The sequence below is a fragment of the Antennarius striatus genome, chromosome 6 (genome assembly GCF_040054535.1).
Source record: "Antennarius striatus isolate MH-2024 chromosome 6, ASM4005453v1, whole genome shotgun sequence".
NCBI classification, from domain to species: domain Eukaryota; kingdom Metazoa; phylum Chordata; class Actinopteri; order Lophiiformes; family Antennariidae; genus Antennarius; species Antennarius striatus.
In genome coordinates, this window is record NC_090781.1 from 15,589,275 (window position 1) to 15,614,476 (window position 25,202).

The window sequence follows — 25,202 nt, forward strand, 5'->3', positions numbered from 1 at the left end:
AGTGTTTTCAAATGACTAAATTCTGAGTTCGATGAGCATAAAATCATTGAGTGTCGAGGGACAGATTAAATTACTTTCCAATAAAAAGGGATGAAGGCGAAATTAAGAAATTCAAGTAGATCACTTGAAATATCTGCCTGGTAATTGTAGCGTACGGTTGAGAAACATTTTTAATACTGAAAATTTCATACTGACTTAAATAAAGTAGGCTCTTTCTAAAATGCACTTTTTCCAAAATACACCTTGAGAGGGAGATCTGAGATATCATTGACTACTCTTTGATGATAAACCACTCCATAAAAATAATCTGCATGAAAAGTAATCATAATCTAAATCAGGTCTATTGTGACGTCTGTGTAGGTTCTTAGTTATCCAGGTCATGGTTATCCAAAGCTGTTTAAGTCAATACACTGGACGTTAAGAAAGTTCTTGAAGACGTTTCGTCCAAGAGACTTCTTCAGTTCTCTATTGTGACATTCATAATACACTCAAAGTTAATTATTAAATGAGTTAAGTTAAAAAAGACATGAAGGTAGTTGGTGTGAGAGAAGAGGATGCAGAAGACAGGGTTAGATGGAGGCGACTGATTTGCTGTGGCGACCCCTGAAGGGAAAAGCTGAAAGGAAAAGAAGGTAAGTGTAAAAAGAAAAACTCTGGCTTGACCTAAGACTGATTAAGTCAAGCTAGATGTAAATTGTACACAGATGGACTGCATATATTTGTAGTCTTGCTGATACTCAGACAGCTTTAACATTCATCCATTTAACCACACATTCATTCAAACTCTCATGCAAGGTTCCACCAGCTGAGCAGGAGCGATATTTGTGCAACTCCAATGGAGGTGGGGGGTCCGGTACGTTGCTCGAGGATACTTCAAATGTGGACCAGTGAGACACAAAAAAGAGCAGAAAATAAATCTCTGACCACTATAATAATTAGATAATTAGCTTTTCACTAGCTTGCTAAAATTGATTTGACATTTCCATTAAGACCAGAAATGTCCACTAAATGCTCACACCCTATAAATAAGTTTTCAGTGCACAGAGAAACTGGTCAACTGGCAGTTAGCAGTGACTCATACGTTGAGCTAATACTGAAACACAAATTAATTTAGAAGTTAAGTGAAATTTCTTTTGGTCATGCAAAATTGTTTTATCAGTGATTGTGTTTGTGATTGACTCAAGAAGAAGCACTACATAGAGTAGATATATTCCTGATGAAAACATGTTACTGTGCCAGTTCAAACTACTTGTTTTAAATGAACAGAAAGTAAATGTTGTTGAGTAATCAAATTCTACATTTTTATTGTCCTTTGTTTCTTTATATTTTACCATTTACTGACTGTTTTATGAACGTAATCTTTCTATTATAGTGTTGGACTGTAGTGAAGTTACTACAAAAAGTGTGTAGTTTTTCAAGCCAGACAGCAGACTTCTTGGTTAATGGTCAAGAGTATGTATTTGCAACTAGCCGAGAATTTGCGATTGTCCGAGAATGTTCAATACACTGAGTCTGGTAGACCAAATTAGTCTTGGTTAATTAAAATATTTTTTACTTTCTTACAAGTCACTGTTAATTTTATGGTCACATGTCTAATGAAATAAAAACGTGAAATCCATGCTAATAACTAGATACTGTTAACTAGACAGCGGTAATAATAGAAATGTACAATGCTGTTAGACGAGGAGGCTGTTAGTGTGCAAAACACACAGGTTAACCACTAAATGAATAACATGTTAACAAAAAAACACATTTGTGGAGATCCGGAATAAGACAAAAATCCCAACTGTTGAGAAAGGAATGTACGACTGATGCCTCTGACAACTCCAAGAATTGCGTTGTTGTAGTCCTGCCAATGTGCTGCCGTCAGCTTCAGGAGATTGCCAGAATGAAGTGGAGCAACTTGAAATGATAGTGTTGTAAAAGAATCTGCTTTGCAGAAAGGGGAACTATTATCTACAGACTCTTTAGCTTGTTACCAGAGGTTGACATGTTAATTGATGACTGTTCCTCGATCTTTCCTGCTGCTAAGAATTTATTGATGCACACATTCAGAATTCATCCATTTTTTGTCGGCGAGATGGAAAGCTTTGACAGGCTGATTGTGACCCAATGATAAAAACAATCTGACACGTCTGCAATTTTGTGCAGTTTGACATATTTCAGCTGTATATGTTTCATGTTTGAATTCAACTATCAACAGTTTGTAGCATCACAGAATGTATCTCAGTTTTTTCCAGAGCATGTATAATTATCAGTAGGCAGGAATGGTAGAGTGAGGGATGATTCTCCAAATTTCAAACAGATTGTTTATGTTGTGAACCAACAAATAAGAAATAAAATAATGTTTAAATTTAAAAAGTACATGATTAGGACAGGATGACACAGAAGGGCAGTGGATTGCACTTTCCCCACACAGCAGCAGGTTCCGGGTTCGAGTCCCACTCTGCATTTGTTAGTATTTTTTATGTTAGGTCTGCGATAATGTATAGAAAGCAAGTAAAATATGTCATATGTAGGAGAGTGGCCTGAGCTGTCGAGAATGCAGTTATGTGATACAGCAATAATCTTATGGTCTCTGACTAACAACCAGGTTGTCTCCGGTCTTTCTTCAGTGTTTATTATTTGGGCAGCAGTGGCTACAGAAGATGTGGTTATGTCCAGCATTAATGTAACCCTGATAATGCTTAAATCCCAAAGGAGTCATCTATAGCCTGATAGCTTGCATTTCAAAAATAAAAGGGGTTTTGGAAGTTGGTGTTTAGAGAAGGTCTCATTACTGATGAATGGGCCACAGCTCTCAAGCTTCAAATGTTGGTGGCAAAATTTATTTAGCCCTGCTGGAGTTTCTGTCCAAAGGCAGACTGACGGGAATGCATGAGAATCACATACCTTAAAACAACCACACCAATACAAATGATTCAGAAGCAGCATTTTGTGTCTGTATCAGCCAAGAGCATTATGCATAAACTGGCTTTGTATTTAAACAGAAGTGCAGTGACCCTGGGTATGATGGAGCCTGGGAAACATTGTCGCTTGCAGTCAAATGAGCATGAAAGAGTGTATTATGGTTTTTGAATGTTCTCTCCTTGGGACAGAAACATAAATGAAACTGCAATGGTTGATGTAAAGAAGTTAGCCAGTTTCTCACAATCAAAATAAGATAAAAGTGAATTGTAGGTTTGTTTTGCACACGTAAATGACAAGAAAATGCACCCAGAAACATTTTAGTTATTCATTTGTATTGCTAAATAAAAGTGGAACAAGGAAATGAACGTGTTGTCTAAGGATATCACTTTCAGGAAGTGAACTGATTCATCATAGTTAGAAAAAAAGTGCTCTCCAGAGGTTGGTTGTTCTAAGCATCCCATCGTTGGGACCTAGAGCATAACTCTGAGTGTGTTTTAAAAGATATGCAACTGATATAACAAGAGGATGAGAGACTGTGTTTCACGCGTACTTATCTGCATACTTGTGAGCGTAGTTATGAGTGAAACACTATCCATAGTTATAGTATAAAATATAATATAAGATATGTGTATGATATATACAGTTTGCATAATTTGTATATATATACACAGTATATTTGTATAATTTTTATAGTTATGGTATAAAATATTTGTATTAATAGCTTTTAGTTCAAAGATTCTTCACCACTTTTTTCTTCTGTTGCCTCCATTTTCCAACAGATTTTGACCTTGAGGATGTCACCTTCTCCTTATCCTCCTTTTTTATCTGTTCTTTTACCTCAGGGTGGTGAAGGGCAGTGAAAGTAGGGTTGACATAACTGACCAGTGATGAGTCCAAGTGAAGAAGCTAGATCCAAAAGGAAATTGCATTTTTCATTCAACATCCCCTTAAGCAAGTCCAATTGACTTTTTTTTGCTGTTCTTGTTTCACCAGACACTTTTTCCATGTCACAACTTATTTTAAAAGACGGCATGTATTTGCCCCAAGTTAAAAACATTATCAGAATTTCAAAGCTTAAAACTCTCTTTGCGGAAATAAGGGTAAAGTATTTTTTACCTTGAAATTTTCCATTAATAACACATTACTAGGAAAAATATCTCACAAACTTGGAACTGGGTCCAAGATAGCTGCCAGGAGTCACGCAGGGTTTTTACTTCATTTTCAGACTTTAAAGTATAAAAACTGACCTGAGCTTATGAAATAACTGGAAACACTCCATAAATTTTGTCTCACCCTGTTTCTTATATGAACAGTGCAAAGCGATGAGAATGAGTGATGTACAAAAAAGCAAAACATTTTGTAGCTCTCTTTCCTCTTGTTCTTCCCTCCATTCTTCAGATTACACACTGAACAATTAGGTTAGATTTTGAACATAAATGGTCTCCTGTGGATATAATTCCACATCACATAATTGTTTCCTTAATACTCTCATGGGTGTCATTTCTGCAACATTAAAGTCATGTACTTCTAGTCATCCCGCAAATACTGTAAAGCACCCTGCAATTTGTCATCTTAGGGCACAATTCAGATTGCATTATCTTTAACAGCCCTGGGAATCCCAACTGTGCAGAGATTTTATCAAGCTTTATATTTGGTGCTTAGTGAGAGGGGAAAAAAAAGAAATTCTCATTTTAGAGATGATTGGAATATGGTTGTTTCATCACCGCAAATGTGAAAATATCACAGGTCTGTCTCATTTAATTTTGTAATGAATCTTGTTCACAAGGATTTTGTCATGCTTATTTTAATATTGGTGTTTGGAGTTTTCCCATATGTGCTTATGTTGTGATATAAAAATATGAATTCTGTCAGCTTCGCCATGCTAAACTGTGGAGAGGAGTACTGTCTGTGTTGCATGGCTGCCATCTCCCTGGGGGCTGCAGATAAACACGTAGGAGATTTGAACCTTGGATTGCCCTAAGCGGTGACCATCTTTTGCATGTGCAAGGCTTCTACAAGGCACTGTTGCAGCAGAATAATGTCAAGCCATTTTCTGTGACACTAGGAAATGTAATTTTATTTTTTAAAGCGTGACCAGAGTTAGACACTCCTAAATCACTTTGGAACTTGCTTAGTAATATCAAAAAACTCCCAAGTGGACTCAATAATGTTGATTGATTAACCAAACGCAGTGTTGTCTTTTTGTGGAATGATATCGTTATCACAAGCTTTACTTTTAGAACTATTTTCAAAACTATTTTCATGACAAAATGGTTCACATTGTGCTTCATCATGTCTACCATAGACACTGATGATTTTTTCTGCTAAAGGGTTTCTGCAATGAAGTGGTTGTTTAGAGGATACAGGCAGGACAACAACGTGTCTGTCTTTTCACATTAAATTAGAGGTCATATTGTTCCACATTAATGTTTAACCTCTGCTAAAAACAAATGTCTTTGTAAAATTTAATGCTACTATGGCCAACAAAAAAGTAAGGTCATAGCTATCACCATTCACCTTATCAAGTCAAAACTCAAGATTTATGAATGGTTTTTAACATTCATACTACTGTTTTTTGTACTTTCAGCAGATTTTGATGATGAAATATTGATAGGAAGAATAAAATTTGAGGCAGTTCCAGATACAGATTCTGGAGGACTTTGTCACTCTGTTTACCGTTGTGAGGTTTGACCTTTAATAACATACTGTAAATTTAATGTAAAATAACAATACGCTTATCAAAAGACCAGACAAAGGCAGCACTAATGTTCCACCACTATGTCTAAATGGGTTCAGGTCTAGATCATAATCTATATATAATCTGGGTCTGAGAAATACATATATGTTTGAGGGAGATACAATATGGAGTAGGTCTCTAGGGTAGATTAATTATTATATATAAATATAGTTAGTATCTTCAATTTCGCAATACTATTAAAACCTTCCACTTTTGTATATGAAGGCATTTTTTTATTTTATTTTTTTTAATTTTAATTTAATTAATTAATTTAATTTAATTAATTAATTTTAATTTAATTACGCACTAATCTACTTCCCTGCAAATAAATGTCTGCAACCACATGATGTTTTTTCTGAAATATTGCTGATGAACAATTGTTGGAGGATTTTGTTTTGACACAGCCTGGAAGCTGTTTTATGATTTTTCAGGTTTTGTTGACAGTGGCGTTGGCAGGCTTCTGTGCTCTCTGAGTGCTTTCTAGTCAGTTTTGCAATTAACGTCATGTGGGAACTACAGATATCTTTTTAATGGTAGTTATTTTTGCATTTTACATAAGATTTAAAAAACTCATTTATTCCAAAATGTGCCTTTAACTCCTAAACCTACTTCATCTGTCTCTTCAAAATGACTTGAAAGGTGACCTGAAGAGTGCCTCCCTGATAGTGTGAGATATTTCAAATGAGGAACGATGAATATAAATAAAAATCAATATATAGTAAATTAATAATAGCTATTCACAAGGAATGAAAGGAAATGGAACCCAGAAAGAATATCTTCTTGAAGAGCTATGAGGTGTTTTCTCTGTATTATATATTTATAAATGTTGCCTAACAAATAAACTCTCTGAAAATGTATTGTATGTGAAACAATCTATTTTGGAAAATCTGGGCTGTGGAGTATTTTATCCAACAATTATTGTACGGTCACCGAGCAGGACTTTTACATGTTTTGTACTGAAAGGTAATTTATATTTGTGCACATCTGATAAGAAGCAACAGGTTGAATTTGGGTAAATCAAAGTCATCTGTACTAATGTATCATATTGAAGTTCAGGCTTTACTGATAGCCTCCATTACCATGTGAAATATTTTTTTGCGTTTTCTTTTTTAATGCAACATAAAAACAAATTTTCTTCATCACCCGAGTTTGTCTTCTCATGCTTCTGTTTCTCTACCTGGAAGGCCACTCACTTTTGTTATATGTAATTTTCCTATGGAAAGACAGTTATGGCAAGATTGGAAAATTGAAAAGGGAATTGGTTTGTGGCATCTTGGGGAGGTACAATCTGTGTGCCTCTAATGCTATCTTTTGCATTAGTTAAGAAGTGTGTTTAAAGTGTGATGATTTTGTTGGACCACCTGCAATGTAAGAACCCTGTGCAGCAAAGATTTCAGGAGAGACAACATGCTTATGATGCTGTAAAGGGAGTTTCTGCTTTAAATCGGGTAATTCCTTCTGTATTATCACTCTAAAAACCTGGAGGCTCTAACCATTTCTTACAACTCAGCCTTATCAATAATTTACCAAACACTAAATTATTTATGGAACACTGGACACAGGTGAGTGGGTATTACATCTCTATCACCTCATGTTGCACATATTGTACATCCAAAGTTTGTACTGGTCTGTAACCACTCACAGATTGATTTAGGCAATTGACTGCAACAGAGGAAACAGATGGTTTTAAATGAGATGCTGCGAATTCTCAGCATTTGTTAATAAGGATATAAATTTTGTTCATCAGTCATTTAAAAGATCACAAACACTGTTTCCTCATTTACATGTAGCGCACAGCAAATTGTGATCGTTCATTAATTCATTCTTCGTCTTGACCGCTTCCGCTTTTGCGGGTCACGGGGGTTGCTGGTGCCTATCCCAGCTGACTTGCGGGCGAGAGGCTGGGGGTACTCCGAGCATGATACCAGTTCACTGCTGAGCCACACAAAAGACAGGTGAAGGATCGATTACCCTAAATTGGATGTTTTTGGAGGTGGAAGGAAGCCAGAGAACCTAGAGAGAACCCACACAGACACTAGCACAAAATACAAACTCAGGCGCAGAAAGGACTTGAACAAGGAATCTTCTGCCTGTGAGTCAGCAGCACTACCCATTGAGCCACAAATTGTGATTGTTTATAATAAAAATCTGGTCCATTCAGAATGAGAGTAAATTAACTTTTGAAACTCAAAATGTCAGTTAAATAAATATATGGCCTACCTTCACACACAGCTCCCAAAGTAGAAGCCTTGTGATTCCTCTTGTGAGTATGAGTATGTGAGCTGAATATGAAGAAGTGCTTCTCTGTCGAAGGGTTACTTACAGCCCCACTGTCCCAGGAGAGTTTGTTTTGTGACACTGGCAGACGGGGCCAGTGACCCTAGTGATGGCTGGCTCTTTCTGTGTTAGAGGACAAACCCTTTGTGTGGCTGGTTAAACTAATGACCACAGGGACCAGTAACTAATGCTTTATTACAGAACTGCATCCCTCATCAGAAATAAGTCTGACAGATTACGAATGAACTTTTTTTTTTTCCACTGTTAAGCTCATTGAATCCAAATGCTTTTGACGATCTGCTGGTTTTTGAAAATGTATGCCAGACTAGCCAAAGTCTTGTCTCTCTGCTTTGTTGTTGTTGTTCTCATTTTCTAATTGCTTTCTTATCTCATTGGTGTTGATATGCTATGACGCATTTTATTGTCTTGTTTCTGCATATATTACACTCAACCGTCTTGTGTGGATCCCTGGTTATTCTCTGCACTGTTACTATTCGGTAAAGCTACATTTATTGTATCACGCGTTTTATTTTCTGGGGGTTTGTATAATGTTTGGCATTGTCTCTTTTGTTGGATCCCAACTCATATTATGATGTGCACACATAAGTGTTGATTTTCAGCATACTTTTTCAGAAGGAGAGTATGCCTGGTCCTGTTCAGGTCAAGTGCAATTCAGAGCCTCTATAATGAGTTTGTGAGAGATGAATGTTGGTGAAAGTCGAACGCAGCGGTGCTGCTTGGCGGGGTTTTGGCGGAAAAGGGAACTGCAGTACAATGGTTGGATATGGCAGCGCATGTTTTCTCGTGTCTCTGAATGTTCAAAATTCAAATATTGACATGTTGAGGACTACACACAAACACGCAGACACGCGCACGCACACACACACACACACACACACACACACACACACACACATACAATATTGTTTGTGGTCAACCTGGGAATGTCACCATGTTATACCATTCAGATTAGATTGTTATGCTTGTCATGCACTTGTCAACATTTCCAATTCACAGCAAGGAGTCTTATCATGGTGTCTGACTTTTGTCAACACTATTAAATTTAGAGGGAGTCAGAGATTAATAACGTCTGTGTATGGAGAAAATACACAGGCTTGGGAACATACAGAAAGATAAATGAGTGTTAAAAACAACAAAGTTTTCATTAGATAGTAAAATGTTACGTGCTACTTCTTTAGTCCCCCCAGTGTCCACACCAGATAAGCAGTTGTTCTCCAACCAACATCTGAACTATTGTTTTACCAAATGAAATCATTAAAAAATTTAACAAAATATTTACTGTAAACATTAAAGCGTCATGAAAAGATGATGATGAGTTTAGTTACTGAACTGTGCATCTAATAATTGTTTTTTTCAATTTTATACATTTTAATAACATTTGAATTTAGACATTTTAATGCCAGTCTGCTATTAATAGTCTTAAATAGAGGTTGTGGCTTTTCCACATTACTAAAACTTTATCCAGTATTCAAATTTGTTAGAAAATACCATAGCATTATTTTTTATCTATTTTTTGTACATATTGTTTATGAATAAAATGTTCATTAATAAATAAGGTACATTTTCGGTTATTTTTCTTAGTAATTTATTTATTAGCATTCTATTATTAAATACTGGATACATACCATAGATTCAAATATACTCAACTACCTATAAATACATAGTAATTCACTGGCAAAACTGTGACCATCATTGTGTTATACATACCAATACAGTAATTAACTATAACTATACACTAATTCATTTCAAGACACAAGATATGATTCTCGTTCAGCCAGAAATTGTAAAGATATAAAAGGACTTTGCTGGAGAATCTGCTGCTAGTTAAGTACTCCAAATTTAAAAAGGTTTACAGTTTACCCATTCATGGTTATAGATGGCATTGTCTAAATTAGTGTTACTTTTATTTAATCTTTGTCCTAGCTTGGTAAAATAAATGTTATCCAAAAGCTGTTGAGTCGACTCAACAGCTTTTGGATAACCATGACCTGGGTGACTGAGAACCTACACAGACATCTAAAATAAATGTGGAGAAATATCATGTTAAGCAACTGGCTTCCAGATTTGCAAACTGGCATCATTGTGGGCCAATTACTGTAAAAGGAACAGAATTCAGGACAGGATGTTTTGACTCTGCTTGTTTAATACTGAAAGTACTAACATGTAAACATGCAGACAGACAGACGGACAGACAGACAGAGAGACACACACACACACACACAGGCACGGACGCACGCACGCACGCACGCACACACACACACACACACACACACACACATACACACAATGCACAGTCTTTCCTCTCAAATTACTTCTCTACAAACATATAATTATTGAAAAGATAGAATGTCCAGAAATACTCAAATATCAGCAGCTGTGAAACACAAGAAGGAAGTATCGATGAGCGTGCCAAATGCAGATGCAGCTTTGAGCAGCAGGCAGAGGGTAAGAAGCCAAAAATGATCTCTAACAAAAACAGAAAGAAATGTGGTGTGCACAGTGTCATTTCCAGCTAGAAGGGGGCCACGGCCTGTAATCTGTAAGACATTTCCCATCGAGGTTTCAGCACACAATACACTTGGAGACCAGAGGTGGAGGAGAGGTAAATACTAAAAGAGGAGCTTATTTTCTTGAGGAGCAAAGAAGTGTTTGTGCCGTTCTGCCTCTATGGGCTGAAAAAAAAAAACCCCAGCACACTGTGTGTCACCCTGTCAGCATAGATTTGTTCTTCAGTTTGTGTTCACCTGCAGCTCTGCCAGAAGTTTCATTCATTATGAAATGTAGAAACAATAAAACAGAAAATAAAGCTATTCAGAGGATTGGTATTATTTTAATTCAGATTTTGATTGTAAATATTTATCAAATGGCAAATAGTTAAAATGACAAAATTAGAGAAATAGTAAGGAGGAAGTGTAAATGTTGAATGCATGCAAATCAAGATTTTTCTTCTAACAATCTGTTAATTATGTCATATAATTTCAGTTATCTTAATCACATATCCTGTCAGCAAATTTCCATCTACATTCTCTGAGCTGGAAATTAATAAAACCTTCAGTCTCATCAGACTTTGATGAGATGTTGTATCAAGAGGGTCCTTGTGAAGTTTTTTTGTCACTAATTTTTTTGTATGTGTCAAGACAGAGAATACAATCTGTGAATTTTTTTAATTTTGGAGGTTGCCTAATTAACAATATTATTCTCATTTTAAAAAAATGTAAACATTGATTGATTTGACATTGATTTTAAAGTTGTTGGTTTTTTTTATTAACATGCACACACATACACAAGTAAAGCTGGAGAGATATTTAATTTACTGCTGAGTAGTTTACGAATTTCAATCTGGGAAATCATCTTATTTTGGTCATAGCATGCATCATAACTGGATAATTACAGTATATGAAGTTGTAGTCAGGCACAGTCCTGTTATGTGGAGCCTGAAAACAGCCACTGTATTTTGAAAACTGGCAATGTAATCACTTGACTTTGACTGAAGTGTCACCTTCTCAATTTTGGGACCATCCTGCCACACCCCCACTTCACTTCCGTTCTACTTCAAGATGTGAAGGTGTAAATTCAAGTCAAGGTAGAAATTCCAAGCACATTTAAACGCTACCTGCTTTCTATTTCAGCTGCTGAATTTTTAGTATAAATAAATATCAATATTGGGCTACACTGCACGAACCAAAGTTAGATGTCAGCGAGAAAAAGAGCAGATGGGCATGCTTGACAACTTTTCAATGACAACTGGCAAATTGCAGTCCATAGCATCTGTCAGTGGAGAGTTAATGACGGTTGATTTGGGAACGGATTTGGAGGCTAATTTTGTCATGTTTTGTGTGGCCTTGTCCATTATTTAGTGCATTCAACCTGCTGCTAATCTGCTTTAACATTTGCTTTGCTTTTGTAGTCTGGGTAGACTAATGTTCTTTTTAATAGCAAATCAGAACATGTACAAGGGTTTTGGATTTGTTTGTCTGCTTGTTGTTTTTTTTGCTTTTTTGTTTGCTTTCTTGCGGTACCTTAGTGCACGTTTGCTTATTTCTACAAAGATTTGTACTGTAGAAAGTTGAATAATTTTAGCACCAGTGACATCTTAGGAGGGTGATAAAATGCCTGGAACTAGTGTTTTTTGTGGTGTATGCTGCCTTCTCTTATGTTTTTCTACTCCTGATTACAATTTGTTTAGTTTGAAATTTTAATTTCTTTTAGCAGATTATACGATGGATTGAATTTCAAAAAAGGTTTATCAGCCAATTTACTGTTAATCTCTTTGAGTCTGAAAAATGTTCTGTTCTCATTTTGCTGTCTCTTTCATTATCTAACAAATAGTTACAAACACAGTGGTTGTGTTTTGACTGATGATGAAAGTCAATTGTTTAGTTAATTGCCGCTGATAAATAGTGTGAAACTTACAGGTGAATTTAACTAAGATAAAATAAGATAAAATAACCTTTATTCGTCACACAGTGGGGACATTTGTGCGACTGCAGCAGCGGGGGGGTCGTACATACATACTTAAATAATACATACATATTAACATATGTAGCATGTGAAATGTACATATTCACATATGATATATATTATTATTATTATTATTATATTATCAACAATTTAAAATTTACAGTTACACTACAAACTACAGACTACATTGGTCAACCAGATTTCGAGTGTGATGTTCTATGAGAGGTCTGCTGGGAGGATTGCTGGTTGTAGAGTCTGACAGCCATGGGCAGGAAAGACCTGCAACAGCGTTCCTTCATGCATCTCGGGTAAAGAAACCTATCGCTGAAGGAGCTCTCTAGTGATCGTAGCGTTTCCTGCAGGGGATGGGAGTAGTTCTTCATTATTGATGACAGCTGAGCAACTGAGCGGAATCCTTACAAGGCGTTGTCACAAAGATTAGCCACCAGGAGAAAGTCTTGTAAAAAAAAAAACAATCAACAATTTTACAGAAACCAAATTTCTGGATTATTTACTATATCCTAAATTGTTTTAGTTATTTCAAAATATCATAGGATCTAGCATCCAAATATGTGGTTTTCATAGTTTGGATTTGTCTAGACCACAACACTATTTTTTTCTCTACAAGGGCTTGGTGTCCACATGCTTAAATTCATTCATTCATTTATTTATTCATTCATTGTCAATACCTGCTTCGTCCACTGTCGGGGGTTGCGGGGTGCTGGAGCCTATCCCAGCAGACGCGGGGTGTGAGGCAGGGGACACTTTCGGCACGATGCCAGTGCACCACGGAGCTACATGCAGACAGACAAACATGCACACACACTCACACCTACAGGCAATTTGAGAACGCCCAATTCGAATGAAGTACATGTTTTTGGAGGTTGGAGGAAGCCGGAAAGGCCAGAGAGAAGCCACTGAATAAATTTCTGACATTATTATTTTTAACTTTGTTTTCCTAAAAATCATTAGGTTCACCTTAAAGCACGTATGTCAAAATCAAGGCCCGCGGGCGAGATGTGGCCCGCCAGATGATTTTCAATTACTAATAGAACCGGCTCACAGGGCCGCATCACAGTCCCGCTCTGTGCAGAGTTCGCATGCTCTCCCCCTGTCTGCGTGGGTTCTCTCCAGGTTATCCGGCTTCCTCCCACCTCCAAAAGCATGCACTTCAGGTTGATTGGCCGGTCTCAAATTGCCCGTAGGAGTGAGTGTGTGTGTGCGTGTTTGTATGTCTTTATATGTGGCTCCGCAGTGCACTGGAGTCGTGCCCGGAGTGTTCCCCGCCTCACGCCCTATGCCAGCTGGGATAGGCTCCAGCTCCCCGTGACCCGCTACGGCGGATACAGCGGCAGTACATGAAAATGAATGAATGAATGAACCTGTCCGTCTCTTGGCTTGTAGTAAATTTGTTTTTTTGGTCTTCCGTGTATTTGACTTTGACACCCCTGCTTTAAAGAAAGACATAACAAACATGCAGAAATATTTTGTAATTTGTGTTATTATGTGTACATTTCCTTGTACATACCTGGAATTAGACTCAGGACGTGCAGCTATGTGTGCCTGTTTTGTGGCTCTCAATGGAGTGATGATGCTGTATGATGAAGCTGGTTAGAGAGGATTATTTATTGAAGCCTAATGTTTTCATTTTCTGTCTTTAAATATGTGATACGAGGGTGTGGATGTAGTTATTGCAGACAGCACTTCTCAATTTACATATCCCTAATATAATGCAAATAACATATGAACCTAAGAAAATCATCATCCCATTGATGTTACTCCCTCCCACCATTCATCTAACTTGCTGTTTTCTTTCTTTACACCCTCATGCTATCAGTGGCTGGGACAAAAAGCAAAGCAAAAGGTGAGTTATTACCTCCATTTTCTTGCAACATGATTTATGTTGCACACGGTTCCCATAAACAATGTTTGGATCACAATTTTATCTCCCCCTGAAAACTCAGTAAACTCAGAAAACATTAACATATATCATTTTTTAAACATGTATTCTCAAACAGGCTGTTGCTGAACATGTTTGGTGAGATGAATCAGATGCCTCCATTTTGTGATAAGGATTTTATAAATGCAGGTCTAACTTGGAGTAAATTGCATTGCATTTAAAAATACATTTATGGATTTATATTCCTTTTATGTAAAAGAAGACATGATATGAAGATTTTTGTCTGCATTAGGGATAAAAAATATCTACATTTACATTTGTGAATTTTATTAAAACCAACAAAGCAGCATTCTTCACATATGTGTAGAGTTATATGTTCACAGCAGGGAGTTGCCTGCTTCACCAAGTCATGCCTGTCTTCTATTTGGCTGCTGTGCAGCTCCACTGGAGCAGCTGGGGGGTTGTTCCTGGTTCAAGGACACCTCAGCGGTAGATGAGTGAGGAGAGTTTTCTCATTTGCTTTTTCAGCTCAGATTTTCCCAGATATACCTTGCAGTTAGATTCAAGACCCTTGGGTAAAAAGCATGCATTGCATTCTTTCAAATTTAATTCTGACCATCAGTAATCGATTTCTCCCAATATTTGGTGGTGGGGAAATTCAAGTTATAGCTTATTTTGATGATTTGCATGCTCTTTTTATACTGGATATGTGTTTTCTTTTACTCTCCTGTATTCCTGCTTTTTCTTATTGTTCATGAATGAGCAAAGACCCCCCACACACACTTACACACACATACAAACACACACACCAGCCAGGTTTTCTAACAGATGTAATTAGGGGGCTAGTTTTTAATTTACATAATATACATATTCAGCATTCGTACCTCTGGAATCCAGCTCAACATTAGTATGCGTTTTTGAGCAGGTGTTTTCATCACTCTGGTTACAATTAATAATAATGAACATAATTAATATAAGTGTATATTAATCTCAAATATTGATTAATTGATTATAAGCATATTTATTGCATACTAAAAATAGTCCCACTATTGTGGTGTAACTGTAGAAAAGAAATGTGCGGTTGAGAAGGCAAGATAATAATCACCCCTGCAGTTGTCATGATAATGGAAAAATATAGTCGTGATTTATTTACCAATCCCTTCGATTTATTCACTCTCTAAGAACTCACCTGAGCCTATGCTCTGACCAGTGCTGGTGCAGATTAAAGGAGATCGCTTTGTGTAGGCGTGTAAGCAGAGTAAATTGAGGGTAAACTGCATTATGAGAGAACATTTCATGGCTGTCCCAAACACATGCTTTTCAGCTAGAAGAAGCAAGGCAGCCTGTAATAGTCACACACTTTTTGAAAAGCAGTTGGGATAAAAATGCATTAGTCATCACATAGATCAGTAGAAATGTGTAGTGAATGTGATTTCCATGTGAACATGTGAATATATACTGTATATACTGTACATTTCAAATTACGTGGTTCTGATTGAGGTTCTGTTACATTTTAAAGAGAGTTTCAGGATTCTCACCTTTTTAAGTTGTCATGTAGTATTTCAAAGTGTGCCATATTTCTTTCATTCATCTTCTGAACGGCTTTATCCGCCATAGAGTCATGGGAAGCTGGATCCTATCCCAGCTGTCTTAGGGCGTGAGTTGGGGAAAACTCCAGGCGCCACAGACAAAGACAGACAACCATGCACGCTCACTCACATTACGGGCAATTTGGAACGGACAATTAACCTGAAGCGCATGTTTTTGGAGGTAGGAAGAAGCTGAAGAACATGGAGAGAACCCACGCTGACACGGGGAGAACATGCAAACTCCACACAGAGCGGGACTCGAACCTGGAACCGCCTTGCTGCGCGGCGACAGTGCTACCCACTAAACCAACGTGCCGCCCTGTGAAATATTTCTTTTAACTTATTATTCAGTGGGCACTGAAGAAATGGTAGATCAGTGCATATATATGACACTCCTGCAAGTAATATCTGATGAGCAAACATAGTCTCATTTATTCCTGCCTCTTTATTTTAAAGGAAATCCATATTCCTTGTAATTTGTGAAAATATGCTGCATGAAAAACAACAGGGCCCCTGAGTTCCACTGCAGTATCTTTAATTAAAGCATTTATCAGTTTTTCAGCAGTATCTTGAGTTTCGCTTATCACTATTTAGAACATTTTTTGCTGTTGTTGTTTCACCATTTGTCACTATTTCGAGTTTGTGAGTCTATAAACTGCCACTTTATCAGTTTTATTTCTTTGTAGAAGAAGGCTTGCAAAGACCAGGATTTGACCAAAACAAAGTTTTCCAAAGTTCATTTGAGGTACATTATATTAGATGTACAATTTTGTAAGTAACACCAGTTGAATTTACTGAAGACAGTATCTGACCCATTTTCTGACATTGATGTATTGCCACTTTTTTCTTTCCTTTTTTTCCACTTCACAGTATTAAAAAAAAACAAAAGAAACCACTGCTAAGTTTCCTCCAGCTGGGATATTTATTGCCAGTTCTGTTGATTGCTTGCCTCCCTTCCTTCCCCCTTCATCCCCCACTGTGGAAAATCACAGGTGAAGACAGTGCTCAGTAACACCTCTGAGTCAAGGGAGGTTCTTTTGCTCAGGTGCTGTTCAGTAACCAACATCAGTTGTCCTTTTTGATGGAGGGTGAAACTGTCAGACAGCACACCTCATCTGAGTTATTTCCTATTCAAAATGATTCATCAGGGTCTGTAATAGCTCAAAAAAATGACTGTATCATTTAGGATTGTGCCATTGGTGGCCACTATAGCACAGAGATAATATACAGTTATCATATGGCTGTCTGATCCACTGAGAACTGTTCATTTTTAACATATTGAAGCCCCTGTAGCAAACCACTGCATCACCTCAGTTCATTCAACAATACAGTGCACCCTCGTTCTTTGCGGTTAATGTGTTCCAGGAACCACATGCAATTAATGAATTCTGTGATAGAGTGACAAACTATTTATCTTATGATTTACGGTAATTTAAAAGTTAATGACCCTCCCCATACTGATATTAAACCACCTTCTATCTGTATTACCTTTTCCCACACTCTGATCGACTGTTTAAAGCACTTTTGTGTCTCATGTAAGTCCGAGACTCACAGAACCGAGCTTACTTCTGGATGCTGTCAGTCAATAAAATGCCTGTACAGTATCACGTGACTGCCTACCAAAAATCCACGATGAGGTGAAGTCACGAGCTTTGATGCACGAATGTGCGAGGGTGCACTGCATATACACACACACACTAGTGTCTCAATGGGGTTCCACAAAAAGTAACTTTATTCAGGAAAGGACATCCAATTTGGTGACATGTTTAAATAAGGATTGGTGTTTTGTTAGATTACTGACAAATGCATGTTTTCCTCATGTAACCACAGCATACAGAAGACCTCCTGTTGCTCACTTTGCATTTATGCATTATTGTCAGATATGAATAGGGTGTGGAATAAAGTAACATGGACTGGATTACTAATATGGACAAGGTAATAAAGACAATATGATATCACATGCAGATTTTATATGGATTAATTATGTTAGATTTCAAATGTGACATTAACCAAGGCATACTACATTCAAAGTAGTAGTTTTACTGATTTCAAATGCTGGATCAGTTTTAGTGATAACTAGCTACTACCCTTAAAGAGTTGCTTAAATCTCTCTGATCAGCAAGGCTGATAGCTTTTAAAATGGCACAGCTTATTGAGTGCCTCAGATCAGCAGGTTTGCCGTAAACACAAAAAGCAATCCTGCTTAAATTACACTGTCAGCATAAATGATTGTTTTTGGTGACAGATATGACCTTTTGTCATTACAGAAATAAATTGCATTAAGTATGTTTTTCCCCTTTAGACTGTTCAGAAAAGGTCAAGCTAGGTGAAACCAATCAGATATGATGTGCTTACCAAGTGATAAAAGCAGCCTGTCATATCTACTCTCATAAGTGTTTCCTCTATCAACACTTACAGTATAAGGTAGTTAATGAATGTGTCAGCAAGCATATTATAATATTAGTCATATATTATTCAAATGATAGTGTGGGCACATTCATCATGCTGCTGGTATCACCTCTATTTTGTCTTTTAATGTGTCTGTATGCCTGCAGTTTACTTGAGAAATATGTTTAGTTTTTTACAAAGCTTACTTGAAATTGTGCAGTCTTTTTTAATCCACATGAACTTGATCGGAAGTTCTTCTTTCTTTTGTCTCCTGTTTAGATAAACAGATGTTTTGTTTTTCTCATTTTTTTGCTTAATTTCATCATTTTTTCTACTCACATGAGCTTTATGTTTCCAAACATATGTCCCAAATAAAGAAGCAATTAGTACCAACTACTAACAAGACGATTTCAAATTGCAACACACAGAAACCACTGGAGGGGTTTTTGATTTTGTATGCAGGAAGCATCTCTCCTGAATTTTCCAAAGTTGTCTTGTTTGGACTCTAGTGAATGGAACATGTTTACATGATATGCTTCAAAGAGAGTTTTGGTGCATTCCAGTAACAGTATGGAATATTAATGTGCTGAGAAATTCACTGTTTTTGCTATACAGTATGTGTCTAATGAGCATGGAGACACAGGACTGCCATCAATTGTGGATGTTGTTTTTGTGTTGAGTATTTTGTCAAGAGTATTAATTTCATACTCATTTTTCTCATTTACCCCTGAGAACAGTGGTTCTTAACCTGGGTTCGATTGAACCCTAGGGGTTCGGTGAGTCGGTCTCAGGGGTTTGGTGGAGACGGGGGGGTGTTTTTGTCGGTGTTTTTGCTGAACACACACGAATCACTGTGTACGTTTGACACATCGTGTCAGTCCGTGATGACACGACCTCTTAGCCATCACTGGCTGCAGGTGATCACGTGACGCTACATCGATTAGCCTACTTGTGCTATATGGGATTTTGCTCACTCAGTAGTCGATTTATGCCTGTCATGATGGTACGTCATCTGATTGCTTTCTCAATATTTTAATTCATAGTAACTATGTCGAGCAAAAAAAGAAAGTGGTTGGACTAATATGTGCAACATGAATTTACATGTACTGTATAACGGAACATGATGGGAGTCAGCGTTCTGCGTGATTTGCAATGTCAAGTTGAGCAACTCTAGTCTCACACTGGCAAAAATAAAATAAAACTTCCTTAAACTGCGTGGAAAACAACAGAAACAGACTTTGCTGTGAAAATGACATCAGAGTAGCACTTGCCAAGGTGAAGCAACGCATATCTGAACTGGTCTCTGATTTTCAGGTAGGTCATTTCATGCAACTTCATGCACTGTCTTGGTTTTGTTCTTTGTAAAAGGTGACATTAATGCAAAATTCAGTAAATACACCAGTAAAACATACTTACGTCTTAAATTTGAAAAAAATAAAAAAATTTTACTTAAGATGGGTTCGGTGAGTGAGCATATGAAGCCGGCAGAGTTCGGCACCTCCAACAAGGTTAGGAACCACTGTCTTAGAATATGGCAGTGATTCACAATTAGTGCGGCCCGCCCCCCTTGAGGAGCCGGGGATTGCATGCAACCCCAGGGAACATGCACAGTTAGTACTACCTGCTTTTTCACTGCCCTACTAAAATAAGGTGTAGTTGCACATCCACCACAGTAGGAGGCAGTTGTGCTTTCATATCCGCATGAAGTGTACCATTAATTTTTTTTTTCTATCTGTATTTTATGAGATAATGTCTATACTAGAATCATCAATGGAGAAACAATTGAGCAGGGGTCATTATCTGGACAGCTTGCCACATAGACTCTCAAGTCTGACTATGACCTTTCATAACAGCTGTTTCATGCTTCAGTTTAATAACTGTTCTGTCCTTGTTTTTTACAAACAAAAATTATCTTTACTTCCTTTGACTGTTGTTGAGTGAAGGGGTGTATAGCTGTATAAACCCAATCAGATAAGAGGGTTAGTAATTTTGTACAAAAAAGACATGAATATGCAGTCTCTAAAACCCTGAGTAGATGGACGGAGATACACTTAAAAAAGGCATCATTCTTCAGACCAGAGAAATAGCGAGAGCACTTTAGTGCAACATACAAATAAGGTGTTACCAAAGGCATGCTGCCTATTTTTGGCTCATGGTACTGTTGGGAACTTGTTGGGGATATGATTTACTTGTTTCAAGTTGAAGTCAGGGCTTTAAAATCGAATTATTAAAGTTTTTTGCTGTAGCAAAAAGTAAATTCTTTACTCATAATTGCCAGTTTATCAGCACATCAACATCGCCACAGTGCTCAAGATGCCAATCATTCAATTATTTTTGTTTGCAACAATCATGACAGGAAATATTAAAACATCTTGAAAAATGGTTCATTAGTTATGAGGATGTTTGAGCATTAACTGAAAGACCAATGAGATTCAGATTTCAAGTTGAACTTTCACCATTCTCTTGACTCATTGTTGTATCCCTGTTTAGAAAGCTTATTGGAAAGAACAAAAACAAATGAATTCACTAATCAGCCGTAATTTCCCCTGACGACTGTGTTACTGTCAGAGAGGCTGTGAGCGGATCTACCTCACTTGACATATTTGCTGTAAGTTGTTTTTTTTTGCCATTCTAGACAGTATGGTTTTGCCAATGACAGAAAATTATTAACAAGTGCTTTAGAGTACAGACTCGGTAGAAAGCTCTAAAAAAACCCCCAAAAAACCAATAACCAAGAAACAGACTGAAATCACAATTTAAGGCTAAATTTTAAAGGGTGATGTTCATTTAGCAGTCTGAGCTTGTCTGCAGGACATTTCTCAACTTCTGTCCTGACAGTGAGATTCAGTCAACTTTCATTTCTGAGCCTAGACTTAGCAACTGCCAAGAACCTCGCCTGTGGTGTTAAAGCTGCACTTTGGCTCATGACGGGCCAAAAGGTCAGAGACATAGCTGAGGGCAAGGCCTTGACAAGCCATAAAAGATATCAATAAAATCTTGACAGCTGTTATAAAATGAAAGAGACAAAGTGAGTGGCTCCATCCCTTATTCCTGACATAAATCTTTCAGGATCCTATGTCTCCTTGCTTGTTTACTAAAACAAAATAAGATTTAAACTTTTCAACATAGAACACTCTCAAAAGAGAAGGCACAGCAGCGATTACCATATTTACACTTTGGCAGAATTCCCAGCATGTAAACATGCATTGACGGTCATGAGCTGTTTTGGAATGCATTCAGGTCAAAAGACAAGAAATTTAGGTCTGTGTGGGTTTAGGTCTAGGTTCTCCGGCTTCCTCCATCCTCCAAAAACATGCACTTCAGGCAAATTGGCCAATTTTCAAATTGCCCATAGGTGTGAATGTGGGCGGGAGTGGTTGTCTGTCTATGTGTGGCTCTGTGGTGCACTGGAGTTGCACCTGGAGCGTACCCTGCCTGAGGACCCCAGTCAGTTGGCATGGGGTCCAGCACCCCCCGAAGAAGAAGCAGGTATAGAAATTGGATGGATGGAGGTATATGACCAGCTCAACAGCGTGCTTAAAGCAGCTAACCGGATTTTATCCAGACACAGAAGCTGCCTATCATTAAAGCTCGTCCAGAAGAAGTGTGCATAAGTATATGTGGTTCTGTGTAGGGAGAATACATTTCTAAAAAACTAAATCCGAAGAAGTGGAGAAATTGGCTACCAATAGAAAACAAATTTTTCTATCATAACTCCATGAAATATTCCCAGAGAAATCTGTATGTGTTCTCATATGCAATCATTCATAATTTTGCACAGCATGCTTTCATTGCTGGAGAAACTGTTTTTATTTTTGATATTTCTTTGCTACTTTCTTTGCATGTTTGTTGTCAGGTGAAAGTGGATTTGCACAATTTTGTGAGGTCTCAAGGTTAAACAAGATTTTATCTTGTGCCTAAATCACAGTGAATCAGAGCATTGAACTGTAAGAATTTTCAAATGTTTTGACATGTAGTTCAACAGAGAGCGTAAGGAAGACAATACCTCAGACAATGTTCCTCATCAAATTCATTGAGTTATGCTTGTTCATGAACATATCATTTATTGTGAACTCAAGCCAAGGGCAGCATCAGACTGGGAGATGTGGGCTGACCAAAACACTTAATTTTACAGTTTCATTGGAAATACATGATAGTATCATGAGCATGAAACAAACATCCCCAAAGGGATCAGCCATTCACAAGCAAAAAGAGCTGGGATGCTTTGGGAAAATGTGGATGGAAAAATAACCCAACAGGTTAAGAACAAGATTAATCTACATGCAATTACAATGAATTTACTATATATAGTCAATAATAAAGACTCAAGGGACCTGGAGGAGTCACTGTGAATAAGAAGCGCTAATTAAAAAAAACAAAAAGGAATGCTTGTTATTTTTTATATCAGGTGGCACTTCATTAAAAGAAACTTCACAAAGCTATATCGCCATACAGGCTTCGTAACAGTTTAGGAAACTGTTGTCAGTAAATTTAATGCTTGGCTTCATCTCTATACAGTGTCTAACACGAGAAGTGTCACCCATTTATCAACCACAACCAGAAACACCTCAACTTCTCTGGCCCAGGCTGCTCTGAGATGGACCAGTGGAGAATGGACAAAGATTCTTTGGTCTAACAAGCGTTTTATTTCAAAATATTTTTTGCTTAAAACCAAAAGAACCATCTTGATTAATAGCATTAAATTATAAGCTAGCATCCGTGAGGATATGGGAGTGTGTTAGTGCCCATGACATGGAAAATTTACACATCTAGTATAACTTTTGGAACAAAATAATCTGCCATCCACATGATGTCTTTTATTTAGATAACCCTTCTTATTGTAGCAGGACAAAATAAAGTCATTTTCTGCCACCTGAGATCAGCATGGCTTCCAAGTAAACTTCCAGGTACTAGACCGCCCTCCCCCTGCAGTTCAGACTTGAGGGCCATTGAAAATATGTAGCTCATTAAGAGGCACAAAATATGTCAGTGGAGACCTTAGAATGTTGAGCTACTGAATTGTTCTCAAGGAAGAATTGGACCTTTTTGCATTTTTAATACTTCCACTTTCCCAGTTCCAAAATACTTATTGAGTGTTTTTAAATGCCTCTTTAGAATTAATCGGTATATTTATTTAAAAAATGAAAAAAATAAATTTCATCAGTGTTAACAGTAATTATCTTGCCTTCATAACATATTCACCTGCATTCAGATAAAAAACAAACAAAATGTTGACTGCTTTTATGTAATTTCCCAAAAGTTTTTGGAATTGTATGCAGTCGCAAACAGATGGTTTATCTTTTCATCTGCCAACTATTATTTTAAATACCTGTCCTTTTCCAAAATGTTTTTAAAGATGACTTCTCAGAGGGTTGTGTGTAATGTATCAAACCATCTGGTGCGTCAGACTAAGGGTACATTTTAAAGTTTGCTCGGAGATACTTTGAAATACTTTCCTGCTCAATCAGTGAGATGCATATTAATCACTACATAGGTTTCAGTTCTTAAGGAAGGTCAAATTAAGGTTATGTTCCTTCCGAGAAGACTTTGGTGGAATACAAAATCCATGCGAAAGCAATGAGTGTGGGAGTAGAGTTTGTATTTATTGTGGTTTAACATGGATGTGTCGTGTGTGATAAAGTCTATCATCTCTTAGAGAAAGCAAGTACCAGTACAAGATACTGGATTGCACAATACGTTAAAATGGAAGAATGTTAAAAGAGGAAATGTAAGCCAACAAAATCTTCACACTTAGTTGGAACAGAGAGTTATCAGTATTTATTTCACATGGGAGACAGAAAGCCTTATTATTTCCTATTCTCTACACAAAGGAAAACGCACCACAAGAGGTCTTAAGTTTTAATTAACTGAGATATGCATATACTGCATGATGTTAAACTTTTTTGTCTCTCAGCTTGCTAGGAAATAGGCCACACGTTTCAGTGTTTGCCAATTAATTACAATTTAGTCATGTTGTTGCAATTTCAGTGATTAATTATTTTGGTCCCATGAGCATATTGCCCATTTAAATACATTTTGATTAGAAATGTTAGTGTGTTACAGTGAGTTTTGATTTTCTTTGCTTACCTCAGTTTTCATGTTCACATTTGTTAGTGAACAGCCATGACTATAATAATAAATAAGTATTCTGCATGTGTGTGTATGTATATATATATATATATATATATATGTCTGGGGTTCGAAGAGGAGGAGGAGACAACATGGAGGGACAAGCCCCTACACGGCATGTACCACCGTCAGATAGAGGAAGTGGCTGATATCAAGAAGACCTACCAATGGCTGAATAAAGCTGGACTGACAGACAGCACAGAGGCACTGATCATGGCAGCACAAGAACAGGCCCTAAGTACAAGAGCAATAGAGGCCAATATCTACCAGAGTAGATCTGACCCAAGGTGCAGGCTATGTAAAGAAGCCCCAGAGTCAGTCCAGCATGTGGTAGCAGGGTGTAAGATTCTCTCCAGCTCAGCATACATGGAAAGGCACAACCAAGTAGCTGTGATAGTGTAAGGAACATCTGTACCCAGTATGGACTAGAAGTACCCAAATCCCAATGGGACATACCACCAAAGGTGGTTGAGAACGACAAGGCTAAGATCCTGTGGGACTTCAGCTTCCAGACCGACAAACAGCTACTGGCTAACAAACCGGACTTAGTGGTGATGGACAAAGAGCAGAAGAGAGCAGTGGTGATAGATGTGGCAATTCCAGCTGACGCCAACATCATCAAGAAGGAACACGAAAAGATTGAGAAGTGCCAAGGGTTGAAAGAACAGCTGGAACAGATGTGGAAGGTTAAGGTTAATGTGGTCCCCGTGGTAGTAGGAGCACTTGGGGCAGTGACTCCCAAACTGGAAGAGTGGCTCCAGCAGATTCCTGGAACAACATCTGAAGCCTC

At 37.5% G+C, this 25,202-nt stretch overlaps 1 protein-coding gene across 1 annotated transcript in view; it reads left to right on the top strand.

Annotated features, from left to right (window-relative positions):
- The window catches only part of cadm2b (cell adhesion molecule 2b), a 141,003-nt gene that overhangs the window by 83,387 nt on the left and 32,414 nt on the right, over nucleotides 1-25,202 (top strand). The window contains exon 2 of the mRNA XM_068317613.1: nucleotides 14,244-14,270. Coding sequence (XP_068173714.1) covers nucleotides 14,244-14,270 — 27 coding nt within the window. The remainder of the gene's footprint in view (nucleotides 1-14,243; nucleotides 14,271-25,202) is intronic.